The 22279-nt window shown below is 43.9% G+C and overlaps 1 protein-coding gene across 1 annotated transcript in view; it reads left to right on the forward strand.

Moving 5' to 3' along the window:
- Window positions 1-22279, forward strand: part of LOC138566699 (delta-like protein C) — a 62987-nt gene that overhangs the window by 24544 nt on the left and 16164 nt on the right. The window contains exons 3-5 of the mRNA XM_069644286.1: window positions 8923-8980; window positions 14338-14595; window positions 21095-21456. Coding sequence (XP_069500387.1) covers window positions 8923-8980; window positions 14338-14595; window positions 21095-21456 — 678 coding nt within the window. The remainder of the gene's footprint in view (window positions 1-8922; window positions 8981-14337; window positions 14596-21094; window positions 21457-22279) is intronic.

Raw genomic sequence — 22279 nt, forward strand, 5'->3', positions numbered from 1 at the left:
AAATAAATCAAATCTATTTCAAATTAAAATTCAAGCTCTGAGTTGTGGGCTACACGCCGATACCAGCACGCATCACAACACAGGCATTTAGCTTAATATTGCTATCAAAATTGAGCGAACATTGCTGAGTTACGGATTGGAACCATTTATCTTTATAGATGTCATCTCTCTTGAACTAAATATTGTTACTCCCAAAAACAAACCCGCTTAATAATCTAAGTCTATACATCTTTACATCGTTACGTCTATACAACTCTGAGAGAAGCATGTGTCACATGTCGGGGCTGACATGAACTGCCTATTTGTGTTATCTGAATTCATTACATTAATTCCCCCATCTTATCTGCACATACATTATGTAATGTAATGTAAGTGGTCTTCTGACTTTTGTTTGGCCTTTCTGCAACTGGCTCTGGAAGAAAAGGAGTTGTTATTAGTGAAGTAGCAGGAGAGGCAGATCCGAACCTTGTAGCCTTGATGAGTTCCGATTGGCTTCCTATGGATTTGGCTGAGACACTTGGGAGCATGTTATCTGACAGGAAGATCCCAAGATCTGATAGATTACAGCCCTTTGAGGTTGATTAGCCACTGATGTGGAAGTGTGTGATAAGGCTAAAGAGGAGAGCTTAATCATGGCTCGATTAGTCCTGATGTGCTACAGCTGAGGCTGTAACAGCCACCTTCAAGGGATTTGTGTGTGTAGTCCTGGGTGGTCGCAGATCTCAGAGTGAAGTCGGTTAGTCAGGAGAAAAGTGGAATAGGTCTTACAAGGCAAATACAATATGCAACCTTGCTCTACTACCACCGCCCTCTTGCAGACAGGTCCCATTTCAATAACTCACGTTGCCACTGTCAATCCTCCACTTTCTCTCTCTCTCTCTGTATCTCTCTCAAATATATATATTGCACCACATGTGCAACAAAACAAGGATCTGTGAATTGGCAGATGAGGGAAATGTTGCATCTTGGAACTGCACTCATTACCATACGCTACTTGCTAGGTCTTATGGAAGGCAAGCACATTTGGTTCAGAGGAGAAAGGGCTGCTTAAAAGCATTACAAGCACCCATTTCACCTTCCTTATTATGTTGGTTGGCACAAGGTGAAGTTTGACAATCTATAGCAGACATCTCAGTAAATCCCAACGACTAAGTGTAGGAGGCGGCATCACCCACAGACCCATTTTTCAGAATGAGCAGAAGTTGCATGTCATTATCCCACTGATAGGAGAATTGCATATGGCACGGGTGAATAGGAAGGCTCTGCCGGCACTGATGGGCTGTATAAAGATGCCCCAAGCTGCATTTAGAATGAAGGGGCTTACATTTTTATGATGAAGCACTGCTCACACATCTGTGGTACTCTCATCTGCCCATCTATGTCGACATAGAAGTATGTAGTCTTCAAGTCCACTAAAGAAAAAAAGACTCCTCAGCTTTTCGGTATCAGTTTGGCTTCAGTAGCACGAAACGGCTGAAAATAGACTTTGCCAGTGGGTGTCATTTCAAATAAAATATTAAACCTCCAACCAGGAGACCACCAACCTTTTTAACTGAGACACCACCCTTTAAAACCTCCCCGCAGTGCGAAGCACGCTCGGAAGTGCGTGTGAGTGCAGTTTGCAGAGAAGCAGCCCGCAACCGGGGTGGAGAATAATTTGGGTAAGTGTGTTTCAGTTGAGTCAAAATGTCATCCTCCTATGACTTAAGAAGTAAACTGGTGGGCATCTTCCCCAAAGAGGACTTGATGGTTCGCGAACTAAAGTCTAATGAACACGATGTGGGTATAGTGCTGCGAAACCAAGATGTGAACGGAGAATGTGTCCACCCCTAGAGTCTTAGGGACTCAGCAGCAAACAAGCTCATTTCACTCCAGCCAATAGACCTGTGGTATCATATTCCAAGATAACGGCGTTCTTTGCTAATAAGAACGCTTGAGAACCAACAAGAATCTTATAAGCCCAGCTGATGCCCATTTAAGAGCAGAGTGATGAAAATGAGATTCCAGGTGTGAACTTCCTAACCTTGTGCCAAACAGATAAGGAGTTATTATCGAAGTTAGCCACTCCAGAAGGGTTGAAAACGTTCAACTCCTCAATCTGTGTGCTCTCTTCATCAATCCCCTAAATTATTGTCTGAGTCACAGCTTGCCAATTCACCTTCCTCACTTACCTCAACTCCTTCATTGCTTTCCCTACTGAGGCTGGTCATAGTGTTGCTCCACCGTTAGGCACTGCAACGATATCAGCGCAAAATTATGTCTTAAACTCGCTAGTAAGACTGTATGGGAACATTATTTTGAACTTCAATGAGCAAAAAGTAACGATTTCTTCAACGAATTCTAAAATTGCCTTTTTGCAAGGTTACCTCGTGGCTTCTACTAAATGTGAGTCATATGCTAAGTCACAGTTAACTAGTCGTTTGCCTGCTCCACCTTCATCCATGATAGTGGAAAAACCTCCTGTTTGGAGGTACCTCATAGAGGGATGAAATGTAACTATAATAACTGAGAATGTGTAGGTTATAGATCTCTTCCTCCTCCAATGGTCACAGAATACGGCTCCAGAAATGGTGGTGGATTCTGCTATGCAGAAAGATATGAATTATTCAATTTTCTATCAGAGAAGGAAAAAAGAAGGAAAACATTAACTGCTCAGAAAGCTGAGGGGGTAAAGCAAAAAAATAAAAAAAATATGAAGTCCTCCAAATTGGCTAACAACTGTGGCTCTCAGAAATTGTTCAATTGCCCGCAATAGAGAAGGCGCCAATCCTCAACGAAGAAAAAGAAAAATGGGTTGAAGCAAAATAGTTGGGTGGGAGGCCCGCGTTGGACTCATTGCAATCAGCTATCTCGGGTCTGAACTAGCGTGAAGAGGTGTAACGCTTAACGGATGTTCAAGGGTCTGATGTCATCCACTAGGATATAGTGGATCTTATACGTCATATTTCCACTTACTATATTGATAACTCACCCAAAACCTCTTTGACCATTGACATGGCATATTGCAGCAATGGCCAATTAGGTCATCAAGTATGCCGTGAAACTCATGAGAAACTACCAGAAATAACTCTAACCAGGCCTGCGCTCTAACATAAAGCCCACAGTTCTAATGATGGAGTACCTTTTACCATATTAGAACAAAGAAGACTGGCTCTTTCTTCCACAACCAACTGTAAGAGATTGGTACAATATGGGAAGTCTTCCTACGTCCCTAAAGTTGGTCTGACTTGTAGCCAGTTGCCTCTTGAACGACTACTGATTGTCAAAGGGGATATAATCCTTAGCAGAGCAAATGTGTTGACTCTATTTAATCCCATGGAAAGTTTGAGGGCTATAGCCTCTCGTGATATTGAACTAGGTGAATTTATGAATGATGAAAATTGGTAGGACAAGGGCTGTTGGCTTCTGCAAACAGCTGCTACCACACAGATATGATCTAACACTGGTAGCCGAACCACAAAATAAAGACGACTTGCAGACGAATTCGCCATTGTCTGTTGATAGTAATAACCAGATATTAAGGGGGGTGATGTTGCAGATTTCCTGTATGAATTATGATCTAGGTACGAGAAGTGTGAGGCTTGGGACATCGAGATGACCGTGAACATGAAAATTGGTTTTGGTTAGTGGGGACGCTTCAGCACAGACGTACTAAGTATGAATACCAAAACTGTAGAACAACCATATTCAATATCTGTTTATTGTCTTGGAACACAAGGGGATTCTCCAATTTATTTCAATCGGGGAATTAAAATCTTAAGGTAATGGATTTTATCACGCGTCAAAAAATATGGTTTATGGAAAATCCCCTTTTTGATAGTTACACTATGCTTTTAAATCCCGCTTTGAAGAGTGAAAATGAAATCCCCTGAGCGGGGTTGTTGGTGGGTGGGTTGTGAAATGGTCTAGGTTTATCTTCTGAGGTTTGAGTGCAACCAAACTCATTTATCCAAGCAATTGATCTGAGGTGGGATAAAGACAGAAGACAGGGCTGACAAATGTTTATTGGAACCGGCGCTCATTGCCCAACAGTCGTTGTTGAATTGTATTGAAGAAATATTAGATAATTGGCAATTTATGTGACATTCCAATAACATTTTAATATGTGGCGACCTTAATGCCACTTGTGGGGAGAGTAATTCCCTTTTTCTATAAATAGGGCAAAAAACGTATCAACGAGTAAGGCATGATGTGAACTGATGCAGATATGGCGTTTATATCAACTTAAAGGTAACATCACTGGGGATAGACCAGTTCAATATGCATTGCGCCAAGGCCAGACGAAAGCAACACTTGATTATATATTTGCATCAGGAGAGATATTTCAAAATTGTGAATCTCTATTAATTGAGGATACCAGCTACAGTGATCATCCACCATTGAAATTAATTTGGAGGGTGATTGGTAAAGTGATCATCAGAGGGGGGTAATAGGATAATTCGGAACAGGAAAATCATTTCTAAATTCAAAACCTTTTTTGAAGGATAAGGACTATGCCCTTATTTTTTCTTCCTGTAATTATAGAGAGGCTTTTGTAGGTTTTTATGAAATGCTACCTGGCCCAGTGAAAACTTTCCATCGACGTAAGCATTTCTTTGAAAAGATCATCCAAAAGCAGAAAAGGACTTTGCACATCAATATTCGAGCACTATGCCCTTGGAGCTCTGAACAGACTTGCCTATTACGCAGACAGTTTAAGCAACATTTTAAAAATTGGTTGCGTAGCTCTAGGGGCACTGTAGCTCAGAATGACTGCGAGAATATCTTGATTGGTTTAGCGAATAGAAATTTGACAGATTTCTGGCAACTGATTAATTTAAATTCTAATTTGCAAGAGGCTTCCATTCGATGAAGATAATATCTATCTGCTGATTCTAAAGAGTAAAAGGTTGCGTATGGCCTCTCTAACAAGAATCTTACGGGTAATCCCACTATGTGGACCAACTGCCTCCCAACTATTTTTAGATATATTTTGCAAACTAAAAAGCTCCCTATATCCTAGAAAACCTTGATTGTCATCCCAATCTTTAAAAAAGGGGATAGAAATGAACCCTCAGAATTATTGGCCCATTGCCCTCATAGAGGTACCGAGTAAGAACTCTGCTGATTTGCTTGAACAGCAATTAAATAAGTGGATGTTGAGCTCTAGAAAGTATGATATCTTCCAGTCAGGGCCTGTGAAGGGAATTAGTGGCTTTCTACTGAATTTGTTTAAGAAAAGAGCATTTAGTAAGCGTAGGTACCTTTATGTGGCCTTTGTAGATTTCACCATGGATTTCGACACTGTTGATCGCTCCCTTTTATGGCAAAGACTGTTGCACTGGGGGTGTCCGCCCCACCTAGGTGACCTTATTAAATGCCTGTACTTGGAGACTACTATGAAGATGAGGTTAAATAAAGGTTTGTTATCAGGGCTGGTGTCCACGGGTCGTGGCTTAAAGCGGGGTTGTGTGCTGGCCCCTACCTTGTTTAACCTCTTTATTCCGGACATAGGAGGTATGTTGAAGAAAGCTTAGTCCTTTCCTCCGTGACTATGATTAAATGAGGTTAGTCAACTAGCTTATATGGATGACCTAGTTCATTTAGAGCAAATTCCAGTGGGGCTGCAGAGACAACTCTCTGAACTTCAGTTGTATGTAAAGGGCAACAACCTAACGCTCAACACAAGGAAAAGTAAAATATAGATTTTGAGGGCTACTAAGAAAAGATCCAATATCCCCTTCAAATGTTACTTGAATCAAGTAAGGTTGGAAGCGTTAAATTCTTTAACCTATTTAGGTTTCAATATAAGCAAGAGTCACAGTAATGTTTGCCTGATTACCATCTTGTCACAAATGATGAGAAGTTTAGCCTCTCAAGCCTGCCTAGTTAATAATACATTTGGATGCTTTTCAGGCTTTCCGGTGATTAGATTTTATCAAGCCATGATGGTCCCGATTACAACATATGTGGCTAAGATTCTTTTAGCGGTGGAATCAATCCCTTGGGCTAACTAGTTAGAGGGTCTTTTTTGGAAAATACGTTTTGCATTTGCTAGTTGGGGTACCAATCCCCATTATACACTTTGAAGTGGGATTACTATCCCTGAGGGCTGCAGTGATCTGGAAAGCACTGCCACTGTTTTTTAAGATCTTGATAGCGCAGAAGGGTTCCCTCTTGGACATGCTAAATAGTTAATTGATTAATAAGGACATTTAATAAATGGGTGAAATATTGCATGAATTTGTTGGAATCCTTAGAGGCAAGACCGAAAATGCAGAGGACGAAGGCTGGCAATATAAAAAGGATGGCATGGGCTAACGATTGGATACTATTAATTAATGTAAAACATACAAGATATTTGCCTATGTAACCTTAGAGGAGAAACCTCTTCATTCAATTCCGAGCTATATAAAATTAATTCAGATGCTCGATAGAGTGCCTATTTTTTGAGGGGAGCTTGAATTTACTGCAGGCAAATGAAATATTGGGAGCATGTAATAAAGTCGACCGATCCCTTAGAATTTGCCCATTTTGTAATATCCCAAATAAGGTTGAAACATTTGAGCACTTTGTCGTAGAGTGCATTTCCTAAGTAAGGCTTCGACAACTTTATTTTGTATCTGCCCTGAAAGACTTTAAAGTCATTAAGCCTAAGGAATGGTGGCTTAAGATAGTGATTGGTCCTCACATTACAGGGAAGCTAAATGGTATGAAGTTTTGCATGTTAAATGTTCATGTTAAAGGCTATTTATACAGCGCACTATCACCACCGTAGTGGTCCCCTGGTGCTCTGGCAGATCTGAAAGAAAGGGGGGTAGGTTAGGGCACGTTAGTAAGATAAAGTTTGGAGAAAGAGCAAGGGAGCTGTGATGTGCTGTTGGCAGCTTCAGTTCGGTTAACACTGTTCGCTGAGCTTTTTGGTGTGGTATCCAGTCGGGGTCTGTCATGTGCTGTTGTATAAGGCTATGTGTGTTGTTTTTTTTGTTGTGGTGTGGTGAAGTGCATGCAGGTTGCTGCGGTTTAAGAGGGATGGTTGTGTTTGGTTAGGGTTTGAAAGGTGTGTGAAGAGGTGTGAGGTTTTAGTAGGGCTGATTATTGGCATTGTTGTCACAGAGAAATGCGCACTCCTATGTGTGTCTTTCGAGATGTAAAGCACTTTTCCTCCAAATTGAGAACTTATAGCTTGTTTTTAATTGCAAAAAAGGTAGCAGGCGCCCCTCTCCAGAATGAACATGGCATGATAACCTGTTCTGAGATGAGAGTTTGCAGCACACGCTTTTTGCTCACTGTACCTTTCACAGATGGGAACTATCCATTTGCATATCAGTCTTTGTCCCGCCCACATGGGCAGTCCAGCACCGAAATGCTATGGCAATTCCTCTCTGAACAAGAGTACCGACAGCAACCGAATACATGTGTTTCAGCCTTGTTGGACCTCATCAGTGAGGTGAAGCTGTGCCTCTCTGAGCACAGTGAGCAGGGAGTCCACATTTGGTTGCCCCCAGGTAACTCGGGGTAACCAACCCCAAGTTCCTTGCACATATTTAAAAAAAAGGTAGCAGGCGCTCCTCTCCAGAATGAACATGGCATGATAACCTGTTCTGAGATGAGAGTTTGCAGCACACGCTTTTTGCTCACTGTACCTTTCACAGATGGGAAATATCCATTTGCATATCAGTCTTTGTCCCGCCCACATGGGCAGTCCAGCACCGAAATGCTATGGTAATTCCTCTTTGAACAAGAGTACCAACAGCAACCCCATAGACGTGTTTTTTTTAATTGTGTAGAACATTTCTGTTCTTTTTAGAAGTGGAATTTAATATAAGGTATGTACTGACTTATGATGTTATTATTTTTGCCCTTTTCATGTATTGTGTTGTTTGACAGTTATGCGTGTACCTCGTGTTTTCTTTCTGTTTTTTTCTTAACTTGTATCTTTGTAAACCAAAACACAATATAGTACATGATTTTCGGGAAAATATAAAAGAGCTTATTACAAATGCTGTAGGCCGTTTAGATGTGTAACTCAATCAGGAGACAATCATTCCATTGCTCTTCTCACAACCTCATCCAAAGCCTGTTGCAGGAATACCTCCTAGCCCTTATGCAAGACCTGCTGTCGATCACGATCTGTATATATATGTATATATATATCGACTCTAGTAGGGAGATGATACCTTCCCCGCGGCTGTTGGTCCCTCATGGGCATTCCTCTTGGGCCAGCATAGCTACCTTTTTTGCTATTACCCTTGTCTCAGACTCTGTTGGTGGTTCGAGGACACCCTTGCTGCCCACGATCACTATGGTAGCCTTTTTGGCCTTTGACACATATGCAAGCTCCATCGGAAAATGCACTTCGGCTGCATCATCTACTTGTCGCAAGTCTATAAATACTTTTCTCTAAGCTGATTTCTTACGGTTATGCTGATGCCACTTTCCATATATGTATCTTTTGGATAGCCTTTCCCCTGCAACTTGAGATTCTGAATGAATTACAACATAATATTGAATACAAGTGGATCACAATGGTATCATGGGTTATTTAAATCAACAAGGTCCTTATTTTGCCAACTAGCTAAGATGCAAAATTCGTTTTTCATCTGCCATATCAATCAAAAGTAAAGAGTAGACTGGATTTATAAGGAAAATGGTCTGGGCTCTACAGGGGAACGGGATCAGGCATGAACATGGATGTGAGAGGGCAATGGGGATAGAAGTTGGAAAATGACTGACTGATAATTCACTGGCTCGTTTGGCTGATGGAGCATCCTTGCCACTACAGTGAGCACCTTTGCTCTTTTTATAAGGACAATGAGCCACTGTATTTTTTGATGCTGTGTTGTTTTTGTTGATTTTGTCTATGTTATGCAGTTATGAGTGAATAAGACTTTTTTTCTCCTTAAAGGATCTTATACAAGCATCGTCTTTTGTTTATTTCAGGGCACTTTCTCCCTCATCATCGAGGCCTGGAACACTAACTCTGCAGATCCTTCCACAGGTAAGGGGCTTCAGATGCTCTTAACACCCACTGGGGAGGTCTTCCTGTGCAGGCATCTCTTTCTGGATAGATGCATGACGTCAGGAAGTTAGTTGCACGTTTCAGACACACACAGAATCAATCCATTGATGGAAATATTTGGTGATGAGAGATGCAGCCGAATTTCTCTCAAGAAACTGTTCTAAGATAACCGGCCAATTGTGGAACCCTTTATCTTGACATAGGTGGCACCTGGGGTCAATATTCAATTCTCACATGTATGTGCGAGGGTCCGGGAACGTCTTTTTACCAGCCAGAGGAGGGGCGCAGTCAGTGATGAGATGCCCTTTTAATGCCACTTTAATGAGGGGCCTCGGGATGACACACTATTGCCGCATGCAGCTTCCGCACTCAAGGGCACTAACGTGTGTCAATAAGCCCAGCGATCGAGCAAGGTATCTCACAGAAGCAATGCTGACAAACCCAACCCCACGATGGGGGCTTTCTGATGGCACACCCTACATTAATTTGCACATGTTCTTGCCATATCCAACCTATAGTTTGCATTTTTGATGCAACAGTGACCCCCTGTTCCGTCTACTCTTATCATCCCCCCAACCACTGGTTGACGCCACTTGTTTTTATAGGCAACAATTGTTAGGCACTCTTTGTCGGCACGCTCAATAGCGGATGAACACTTCTTCTTTGCAAGCCCCGCCAGAGATGCACACTGTTTATTAATCACACTCGGTTGATTGTTGCTCTGTTTGGGCATGCCCAGCATTCTTTGTTACTCTACGTCACTTTATGTCCAGGGGAATTCTGCGCTGAGATACATTGTGTGCTGACACATGGTGACATAAACTGGACCAATGTGCTAATCCACTAAGCCCTCACAAATCTATGCTGGCTGGGGGCATTTTGCTGGCCCATGAATGTGTGAGGACGCAATGTGCTGACGGCCACCCAAGGAAGCATGGGACCCTTAATTCTGATCCGCCTAATTAGAATGGGAATCTCAGGCCTTACTGCTGATTTGCACAGACTTCAAACTCTCCCACAGAAATGAAAAGACTCTTTACCACTGGCATGAGGTGGCTGGCATACCACAGGCGTAAGATGACCCCAGCCCCTATTATATAGGTATGAAGAATGTTCACGACCGCCTAGGGGTGTAAGACATACAGGTCATATTGAAGGTTTGAGCCCCACTTCCTTTACAGTAAGGCTTTGCGCCATACTGCAGCTGTGAGGCAACTCTTGGCCATACTATGGATGTGGGAACACCCAAGCTTCTGCTGCAGGTCTGACACGAGCCCCGATTACATGTGTGAATAGACAATGATGCCTACACTGGTGGTACCTGGAGATTACACGTGTGTAGACATTGCAACCATACTTCAGACATGAGGAGTCTAGTAGCATGTCAAAGGAAACTGCAGCCTCGCCAGTAGCAACTGCAAAACCTTTCTCTACCTGCAGATATTTTGAGACTGGTGCCCTTTCACCAGACACCGAGAGTCAATAGCGCTGCTTATGCGATGAAAATGCTGGCGACTTTGTAGGGTCTGTGTCAAGAGCAAGCAAGGTAATGGGCAGACAATATAGAACTTTTCCTTGTTTCTGCCACTTTGTTTGATGCCAGCTTTAACCAGTAGCATACAACACAGGAGTATTGGGGGCAGAAACATCATTTCTTATCATAGAGGTACAGCTTCAACGCTTAGTGTATGAGAACATGAAAACAGGATCCAAAACTTCAAGCACACTTTTTGACAATTATTCCCCCCCACCCCCCATTGTACTATCCATATACATGATGTTATGCTATTATGCTTCTTTGAGCATCCGCCTTACTTTGTCAACCTGTGTTATGGCCAAACTGAGAAGAGCATTTGTACACACCTTTTCGTTTACATTTTGATCCAGACACAAAAGTACATGACAAAAATAATAGCAAGTAAGATATTTAACAGCCTCTTCAAAATATATAAATGTACTATGAGCTTTCATGCAAATGTAGTAAAGATAGTATGCAGTTATCTCTGTGCCTGCACCAAAGAATACCAGATATATCAAACACGAGTGATGTGGGCAAAACAACATCCAAAGAAAGAACGAGATGAGGGGACGGAAGGAAGAGAGCCACTATTTGGAGAAACATTCAACATGTGTCTATGCATGCACACGAACACATTGTTTTCATATTTCATCACATGAGAGAGGAGGTATAACTTGGTAGTTGTGGCCCAGCTTATTTTAATGTGCAGAACTTTATAATCGACTGCCCGTGTATACCAGAAACATTCTCTTTGTGTTAAGCTTGCAAATTCCTTCATGGAAAGTCGGTTTATTGTGTTGTTCATCGCTGTTTGGTATGTTGGAAATCCCAGCTACTACTGCATAATTGGCCCATCCCTTTCTAGGTGCCTATGCATCAGTTCTGCAAAACATGTTATCATGTATTCATCCCAGGGAACTATCGACCTGACAACTCTTTAATAACATTGATTGATTCAACAGTGAAAAAGCGCATAGAAGCTTAGAGAGTTTAAAACCCTGTTTGGAAATCAAACCCCTTGTGAACTGCTTTTGGGATATTTAAGCCTGTAAAATCTTCTGTAACCACTTTTTGAAATGTAAACTTCAGTGTCCTTTTAAACCATTCTGCTAGTCCATTTGTCTATGGATGATGGTTATCACTGATGTTGCGTCAGGAATCCTTCACATCCTGCATGAACTGGGGCCTGTGAAACAATAAAGGTCCCCTGATTCATGGATACATTTGGATCATATCAACATAGGTGATCACTAACAGAATTATTGTCGTTGGCTGCTTTTGTGCTTCATTGGAATGGTCTCTGGATACTAAAATTGACAAAGGCAAGCAAACAGCACTGTACTGTTAACATTAGCTGCTAAAATCAGTATGGTATGTAGTTACTTATTGTATCAATGAAGTTAAAGGGATTTGCTCTCATGGTTTGAGTCTCAGGATGCGCATTTTGCATACTTGAAAAGGACATGTACCAGTACAATAAACAACTATTTCAGAGTTGCTTGTGCTTTGGCCAGGAAAAGGAGGTTCTCTTTCCCCCTCAACTTCTCCTGATCAACCAGCTCATTACAAAATAAGTACAACTTGAAAAAAATAGTTGGGAAGCTAGTCATTGTTAATTTAACCTCGCTTTGACTGCTTTCACTTTAACCAAAGTTTTTCATTTCAGCCACGCAGAACAAATTGAACACAGTAACTTACTGCATAATTCTTTCATTAGTAGGTTTGTAGCGCTCCAGCAGGTCTTAACCCCATCATCCAAAAAGTTCAAAGGTGGCTCTTCTCCGTCACCTATGTCTGCTTATACTGTACCCAGTTCTATGTATATTGTGTCACAGGCAATGGATTTAGATACCCTGCACACTGATCTTCATAATTTTGTGTGCAAATCATCAAGGCCTATATGTTTGATCCATGAATAGCCCCTGATAAACAATATCAATAGAAAGCTACAGATGTAGTTATTTAAAAATGTCGAACCAAGCTAAAAGTCAAAGTTTGAACATTATGACTACATGCTTTAATTTCCAGTTTCCAAATAATTTGAAACCATTGTTATACCTTAATAATTGCATGTAGAGATTGTTTCTACCAGTGTTTGTATTTGGATTTATATAGTGCAAAACGAGCTTGGAAACAACAAAGCTCTCTATATTTAGTTGAGGGTAACACATGAGATAAAGAAGGAGGGTTTACAATATGTTGTGTGGTGTATGATGTGAGAACGCAATGAGCCTAGGTGACTTCCATTACCGAAGACCATTGGTCTTATTTACATCAATTACCAAATAATTGTATTCAACGTCCCTTACACACAATCAGTTTCCAGCTTCTGTGAACCCGACTACCGGCTTAACCTCATTCTCCAGCTTCTAGAGCAGCTTTACAGATTTTTGGGACTGCAACTCCCATGATCCCTCACAAATAACTATGCTCACAAGGGTGGATCAAGTATAGTCCAGCACATCTTGGGAGCAAAATGTGGCAGACTGGCAGTGCCCTTTTGTAGTGGGACTTACATGACCATAGGTGTCACAAACCCAATGGCACCTTCTTCTATCGATCACATTGAGCAGATTGCAGACGATCCCAAGGAGCACATTTATTAGGAGGCAGATCATGAGTGAAAGCAATAAGAAAGAGAAGGAGTGTAAACTCAATTAAAATCAGTGTTCTCTCTTTGAGAACTGGCTGTGACCTGTATCTAACTCCTGGGATCCTAATAAAAGCCCCACTGTAGTAGCCAGCATTTGTGTCAGAATGGGACTTTCACAGACACAACTTGATAACTTAGCCAGGGTTTATGGAATGGAGGAATACAAACTCCACCGGACCATGGGGACCCCCCCACCAGATGCTGAGTTTGTACATTACAGTTGTGCATTGCCATTCCTTGTATCAAGCTTTTGTTCAGATCTCCAAATATTTCCCATTTAGAAAAAAAATAGATTTCCATAAATGTTCTATTGATCGTCATACTCTTTTGGATTGTGTGCACATATAGAAGACTTATTGAAATCTGTATTTTTTTTTTCTCAGGAAACCTTTGGGACTCCATAGAAACTATACAGGACTCTTGCAAGTTCTACGTGGTAGTTTCTTAACCGTTTTTGAGGGGAAAGGCTTTCGGTGGTTGGTCTTGTCTGACCCAACACTGCATTGCTGGGGATTGTGTCATGCACAACCTCTGTGCACTTGTTGTTTCTGGTTAAAAGGGGAACAACCCATTCTTGTTGAGCCAGACAATAGGCATTGGAGTGAATTCAGCGGGGAGTCAAGCCTTGCCAGTTGGGTCACATGTTAGGCAGAGAAGATGTTGGAATGGGAGATCATGCGGTAGGTATTGGGTCGCACGATACACATGAATGCATGCCATACTTGTATGTTTGCCAGAGCGGTAAGGGTAGTGTAACGAAGAGGACATTCCCCTCTATGCATCACAGAATAGGCAGGAAAGCTACATATCAGGCCAGGCATTTTGGGTCACTTGATTAGCAGCAGACTTGAAAAAACGAATGCCCAGATCCTACTTGTTCAGTCACAAAACTCACTGTTGATGGGTCACACAATAGGCAGTAGGAGTGTTGCAATGGGGGAATACTCTGCTTGTTGGCTCACACAGTACTTGGAATAGATGATGGATCAGGTGACCAAGCCCTACTTCTTGCATCTCACAATAGATACCAGAGGTGCTGCAATGGCCTGTAGGCCCTACATGTTGGGTTGCACGATAGGCCGGGGTGGCGTGACTGAATATCTGCCGTGTTGTTAGTATTCTCGGAACTTGGTTAACCTGCCCTTCTCCCCCCACCTCTTGCAGAAAACAGTGAGAACTTGCTCAGTCGCCTGGCCACCAGGCGGCGCCTAGCCGTGGGCGAGGACTGGTCGCAGGACGTGCACCTTGGTGAGCAGAGTGAGCTCCGCTATTCCTATCACGTCCTGTGTGATGAGCACTACTATGGCGACAGCTGTTCTGACTACTGCCGACCGCGGGATGACACCTTTGGCCACTACAGCTGTGACGAGGATGGCAACCGGCTCTGCCTGGGTGGCTGGAGGGGCGAATACTGCTCAGAACGTGAGTATGACACCAGTGTACTATTTATTTGAATCCATGCTTTGCTAAGAGTCCAGATGCTGGCCGTCCTTGTACTGATATCTCAATGCACATTCACACAGGGAGTGGGGTCCTTTTCTGCGCAGTCTTGTCCTACATGAATACCCATTTTAGGATGCTCTGTTCTGACTGATAATGTGGGTTTTAGAATCTCTTTTTAACAACTCCCCTTTCTTAGTTTCCTACATCTTGTTACTGTAAGGAGAATTTGAGCAAATGACATAGTTTCCTCTTGGTATTTCCTGCTTCTCATCCTTACGTCCTAATTCGGAGAGAAGAGGCGGTACTCAGTTCGATGTTCTTTAAGGTTCTATCAGATTTGACCTTAAACCAGCAGGTGATCAGACAACCCTGGGCTCCCTGAAGTTGGATTTTGTGCACACGGCCCATATGCTTGAAATCTGGGGATTCCTAGAGCTCAGTGTTGTGGCCAATATTAATCATCAACAAGCAAGAAGCAAGTGACTGCTGAGCAGGCTTATGAACCCTGCTGCATCACAGTAGAGTAGGATGCCAATTACCCCCGACCATGCCTGCGGCTGGCATCTGATTGCCAGGGGTGAGCTGTCCTTTCATGATAGGACCATGTCCCTGAAAGACTAACAGTGATGGGGGTACTGAACCGTGACAGGCTGAGGCACTCTCTCTGCTGCTAGGGACCTCTAGGATTCCAGTGGTCTGAGTTTCGTTTAGTTTATTACATTTTTACAGCACACAATACCATGGGACCATTTTCAAGGCACTCATTTAAAAAACAGAGAAGATATTACTTGAACTTGTTTTTGCATGTTCATTCTGTATGCAAATGCTGGATTGTTCTTTATATGTTCTTTCCACTATTGGAACTTTAACTTTTATTATGTTCCACCTGTAAAATACGTAATACATTACATGAAAAATTACACTGTCACATAATGGGCGTCATTTTGAGTCCGGCGGTAACACTTTTCCGGCGCCTGACTGCCCTGTGCCACCCGGACATTACAAGCCTGGCACCCATAATTCCAGACCGCCACACTTGTGATGAGGCCCAATATATTATGTATCTACTGACAATTATTAACAGCAAAACAAACCACATAAGACAAACATATGCCATTACACATAGGATACAGCTGCACTTTCATCCTGTAGTGTGTTCATCTTTCAAAATATCCCCATGCCCCAAACCTGAACTCAGAATCTCTCTGCAACTTATCTTGAGGGCCCAGGAGTACCAGACAAAACTTGTGTCAGCTTTGACATCTGGAAGAGTAACCTTCTTACCAGCTCCGTTTGTGTTTTTCCAGGACACATGCATGGGACTAGTGAACTGCTTCATAAAATATAGATTTGCTAGTGTTTTAACTAGTTTTCACTTAGGGGGTCCCTTCTTGAAATGTTTTAATTGCACGCAGGTACTCGCCAACGTTCACTCTTTATGTGCTGCTGAGAGCCCTGCTTGCAATTATCCCCATTTACAAAGCAGAGTGCATCATGGAAAATTAAAGCAGGTGAAATCGCATTTAGCCTCCCATTTTACTCTCGTTTTGAAAAAGAGATAAATGCCATCAGCAATTTACACTTTGGAGATAGCATTTACAATGGATTCCTATGGAATCCAGATACTTTTATCAAGTGCTAATTGCAGGAGGATTACATAGGCATCCATTATTTTTACGCCAGCATGAACATCTCACACAAGCATAACTCTGAGAGGTTTTGCAGGTGAAATTCGAAGTACGAGGTGGAAAAGTATTCCCCCCAGGTTCGGACTGGGCCATAAAATTGTCTTGGGCACCAATGAAAAAGTGGCCCACAGTTGCAAATGACTATTCATTCCTTTTGTGACACTGTTTGAATAGTAACCAATGGGAAGTTGTTTTAATGAAGTGTGATACAATTTGTGCATTTTAAAGACTATTTATTCAGCAGCACAGGTCATATCTACTAGCTGCAAAGTGAATTAACTCATCAAACTGGCCCAAATTGGCCCAAAAGTGGGCCACGTTGACCAAAAACTGGTCCACACCAGCATTTTGTGTTTTTGGCTCGGCTATTGGCCTATAGGCCAGTCTGAGCCTGATTTCCCCTCTCGTCTTCCACCCCGGCTTCAAAACTTTGTAAAATCTAAAGATGCTGCATAATTATATAATTGGTTATTTATAACATACTTAATACCAAAGAGGTTTCTAAGCGCGGACCTGGGATTCAACCCTGTGTTGCTCTGCGTCGTCTTGCCTCCAAGACGAGCGCGTTGCCCCTGAGCTATACTACCTGTGCATAGTGAGGCGTAAACAATTTACGTCTTGTTTTTACGCCTTGCTGTGAAATTCCGCCAGCTTTAAAATGACCCCCTTAGTGTTCTTCATTATGAGTGGCCCAAACCACCCAGGCTTTAACTATTGTCCTGATTACATACAGTAAATTTCACTGCTCTGAGTCCTACTCTTCCCGCCACATTCATTGCTTACTGAAGGCTGTCCAACCCAATGGCTGGCCTTTTCCCAGTGTCCCCATGATTCTTCCTCTTTAAATCAAAACACAGACTACTCAGACCCGCACTCCATTCCCCGGCACCTTAAAAGGCTTTGTCACTCTGTATACTTCCCTATGGAACTAAGCTACCCCCCAGAGGTGGATCAATGGCCACACCACTTGTGCCCCCTCATCCCTAATTGAAAGCCACATTGGGGGCTGGAGTGGGACAGGTCCCAGTCGCCTTAGACTGGTCTGGCTGTAATAGTTTCTCGAGAGCACAAAGTTGGAGATGCAGTTGACCGCTCCTTTGGATACAACATTCTCTGCACCAAAGCCCTGCAGGAACCATCCACAGTCCATGGAAAGATCTACAACATAGAGAAGCATTCTTCCAGAGACTGAGACCTTTTCATCTTAAAATATGGAGGCGTTGAAAATCTAATTGGAGCATTAAGCATGAAAGCCACCATGGCTCTGTCACTTCTTGAGTTGCGGCATCATTTTGGATCTGTGTCTGCAGTGCTAGGAGACTCTGTTAGACAGTAGAGGAACAGAATAAAAAATAGTGCTTGAGCCGGTCCCCACAGATCCTCCAATGATTTGATGACTTTCGTAAGAGTTTGTTCAAGGAGGTTCCTGACTATACTACAGGACTACCCTTTACTTTGGCTTAAGACTATTGGGTTCAGATGGTGGATCTCTTTTCTTAGAAAGAAGGCTTCACCAGTACCATTGGTATCCATCCTTTCCTTCCCTTCCACGATAGTCTCTTCAGCATGCCTATATGAGCCTGCAGGATTCATTTGACATGCCCCTTTGAGCCCTCAGGATTCCCTTGTCATGCCTCTATGGGCCCTTGCGATCTCCCCTGCATGTATCTACGGACCCTCAGGTTCCTTCAGCATGCCTATATGAGCCCCTCAGGATTTATTTGACATGCCTCTATGAACCCTCAGGATTCCCTTGTCATGCCCCTTTAAGCCCTCAGGATTCCCTTGTCATGTATCTATGGGCCTCAGGATTCCTTCAGCATGCCTCTATGGGACTTTGGGATACCCATGGCATGCCTCTATGGACCCTCAGGATTCCCTTGGCATGTCTCTATGGACCTCAGGATTCCTTCGGCATGCCTCTATGGACCCTCAGGACTCCCTCAGCATGACTCTATGGCCCCTCAGGATTATTACAGCATGCCTCTATGGGCCCTCAGGATTCCTACAGCATGCCTCCATGGGCCCTCAGGATTCCCTCAGCATGCCTCTATGGGCCATCAGGATTCCTACAGCATGCTTCTATGGGACCTCAGGATTCCCTCGGCATGCCTCTATGGACATTCATGATTCCCACAGCATGCCTCTATGGGACTTCGGGATTCCCGAGGCAGAAAGGACCCTGGCAGAAATCGAACATAGGAATGGAAGTTTCTCTAAGTTCTATTGTGATCTACATATATGTTAATATTTCCCAGTGGGAGGGACAGTGTGAAATGCACTCCTTCCCATGTGTCGCCAGCCATTCCCTCTTTGTAACCACCCCTTTTTATACAGCAAGGTGTCGCTTGCTAGGTAGGTTTGTACTATATAAATCCATGCATACATACGTGGGTTCATGTTTTCACTTTTATCGCACAAGAGTAATGTGCACGCAAAATGAATGCTGAGTGTGAACATGCTGAAGCTCGTAATACAGACAAACCATTGTCCATCTCCCCATCCCCTTACATTCTTAGAAAAGGCCATTTTGCATTTGTTTGCACGCGCAATCAGGTACCAGCATGTAATATTATGTGAACCTCAAAGCCAAGAGTGATCGATTAGTTCAAACCTGACACGTGACAACATGAGATCATGCCTGAACGCCTCAGAAGAGCTTGTTTGATAAAGCCAGTGGTTACAATCATTTTTCTGACAAAGCTATGCCGCGTTTTTAGGCATAACCTGCATAGCATTTGGAGTTAGACAAAACTTTAGACCCATTATTATGCGTCAAGTAGGCACCCTCATCAGCTCCCAGGAGCTGAGCTGTGGCCTTGCCCCGCACGCCACATTCTGTGTGGGCCACTGCTTGTGCCACCGTTTATACCTCGCCTCAAACGATGCCGACAGGTCCACACCTCACCTGGTTACCTGCTGCTTCCAAGCTCTGGTGTGGAGACCTTCTGAGTACCCGGGACAGCTGGGGATTCTGCAAAACAGCCAGACTGCTAGCAGGGGTAACTAACCTCATGCACCACAACACAGGGCATGGGACATGCTACAGAACAGTGGTCTGCAGGGGCTGTACATGGCCAAGTGCTGCAGACCTTTGCTACAGAACATGTTATCACACCTTTCCATCACGACCTAAAGCTCCCATCTTCACCCCCTCTCACTTGAAGCTCGGCACACAAACCATCAATGACTACACACATGTTCTCGTTGAATGCACAGTTTATGCCAATGCTGAGGCCTTTACTCTCGAATGATCTGATCCTAGCATGTTGTGTATTCTTTGCACGTCTTCTTGAATGTCTTTGTTAAATGATATGCTATAAACAAACATGTAATAGAATATTGCATACACTATTACAGCATATGCAGTGTCCCATTGTATAGCATAATGCGTCGCATAGCTCACCTACCCTAAAATAAGATCTGATGCACACAGCCCATAGTATGGCCCCTGTCCTGAGGGGTAGGGCTGCTTGCTGCTTGCCACACTGCTGGGCCGGCCGGTTTCTTGGTGACACTTTGCAGTGATGTTCTTTGTTTTTCTTTATTCCCCCCTGGGCAGCGTGGTGAGGCACCAGCCTGAGTGTTTAACTTGCTTTACGCAGTTTCTTGATCCCTGGCATATGGCGCACCGTGAGCTAAGGCTGTGGGGCCCAGTGAAGGGCGACAGGACCTTTGACAAGCCCCCTCTGGGTAGCAGGAGAGGGATGGCGGGGTGGGGGGGCGAAGGGGTTGACCAGCTTCCTATTGCCCTGGACCCTTTCTTACAAAGCGAGGGGTGGACAGGATCAGCACTCTCCCTTGGTAACATGTCGTCTTCTGTCAGACCCGTTGCTAAGCAGGCAGCCTATAAGATGGCTTTCCAGGTCCCCATTCACTCTGGGATGCCCCCCCCCCACCTCCATTTCTGCCGATTCCAGGCCCCTTTGTCCAGCCTACAATAGACGCCAGCTCTGTGAATGGGGGGCACGCGTGTACGACCCTCCCTCAATCCCCTGCCCCACGAGGCGTGTGGCACAGGATAGGAAAGGGAGGCGGGGGTCGTGTCTTTTGTCTGAGCTGGGGGGGCGACAGCTGCCTGATGTTGTTTAACTGCTTAGTATGTAAAAATAATTCGTTCTGTTTTCTTTGTTTGTTGCTCTTTCTTTCTTCCCTTGCCTCTCTCCCTCCACATCCTCCATGCCTTTGTCATGTTTCACCCGTTTTACCTTCTTCTTTCGTACTTTACATCTTCCTCCACTTTCCCTGCTTCCCCTGGCTCCCTTCGTCTGCTTCCATTTTCTTGAATCCTTCACAATCACTGCTCCATTTTTTTCTCCACGTTATTCATTCTTTCCTTCCTCCATTTTCTTCATCCGTTCATCTAATTTTTCTTCTTTAATTTTCTCGTCCTTTTGTCCCACTTTACCTTGTTCATTTCCCCTTGTTTGTTCTACTTTTATCATACTTCTATTTTTATTTTCCTCGCTTTTCTCCTCACTTGTATCATTTCCCACCCTTCCCTTTCCTTCCTAACTACCCCCTTTACTTCTGATTATGTTTCCTTCCTCCTTTTCATACATGTTCCATTTTTTCATCTTGCTCTCCACCATCATTCCTACCTTTTTTGCCATTGCTTTCTGTCTTCACCCTATCCGTTTCCTTCTTTCTTTCCATCCCTGCACTTACTTTTCTTCCATTTTTCTTTCCTAACTATCCCTTCCCATCTCCTTTTCAACTTTCATTCCTTCTCCTTTCTTCCTCCATTCCATCCTTCCACCTTCCCTCCCGCTTCTGTTTCCTGCCTGCAGCCATTTGCCTGCCTGGCTGCAGCGAGAGCCACGGGTACTGCGAGAGACCCGGGGAGTGCAAGTGCCGCATCGGCTGGCAAGGCCGAGTGTGTGATGAGTGTGTTCGCTACCCTGGCTGCTCCCATGGCACCTGCAGCCAGCCCTGGCAATGCAACTGCCAGGAGGGTTGGGGAGGCCTATTCTGCAACCAGGATCTCAACTACTGCACCAACCACAGGCCTTGCATGAATGGCGCCACCTGCAGCAACACCGGCCAGGGCAGTTACACCTGTAGCTGCAAGCCCGGCTTCAGTGGCAACGTCTGCGAGATAGAGATCAACGAGTGCGACAGCAACCCTTGCAAAAACGGCGGCAGCTGCAACGTCAGTACCTACATCTTTCCCTTATTATACAATGTTTTACTGTTTCTTGGGGTGCATGAGGGTGTCATTAATGCTAATGTAATTTTAGAAAAACATGCGTTCTATTTGTTCATACAGTTTGAGAGCAATGTGCCAAAAGGGTTGAGTTTCTCGTGATTGTTAAATGCAAATGTTGTCAGGGTGGGTCTTCGATCACATCGTCTCTCGGCCACCGCATTGCTCCTCTATGCTCCAATTTCCAGTGCTACGCGGATGACACCCAGCTTACTTTCAGGCTCCCCTCTGCCGCCTCTTCTCCTTCTCTCATCCTGGATTGTCTGTTTGCAATCCAGGAGTGGTGCATCGCCAATGATCTCTGCCTGAATGCCAGTAAGACAGAGATTCTCCTCATCGGCACACCTGCACCCCTGCACCCCTCTTTCCTCCACTCTCTGGCTGCCTTCCTTGGCCCTCTTCCTGCTCCCAACTGTGAGGCTAAGAACATCAGGGTTATTTTCGACTCCACACTCTCCTTCTCCATTTCCAACGTCTCTAAGAAGTCAAACTACCAACTGCACCTCCTCAAAGGTATTCTTCCTTTCCCCTCCTTCCCCCAGAAGCTCACTGTTTCCAGAGCTCTGGTTCTGTATAGGCTGGACTGCTGCAACAGCCTTTTTTTAAATCTGCCCCCCTCTACTCTCCATCATCTGCAACTTATCCAGAACAGGACTGCAAGACTTGTCCTTGGCTTCAAACCCAGGGAACATATCTCTCCAGCACTGAACTCTCTCCATTGGCTCCCACTGGCTGCAAGGATCAAGTTCAAGACCCTTTGCATTGTCCA

The sequence above is a fragment of the Ambystoma mexicanum genome, chromosome 2p (assembly GCF_040938575.1).
Source record: "Ambystoma mexicanum isolate Mex_15411 chromosome 2p, UKY_AmexF1_1, whole genome shotgun sequence".
In the NCBI taxonomy this organism is placed as follows: Eukaryota; Metazoa; Chordata; class Amphibia; order Caudata; family Ambystomatidae; genus Ambystoma; species Ambystoma mexicanum.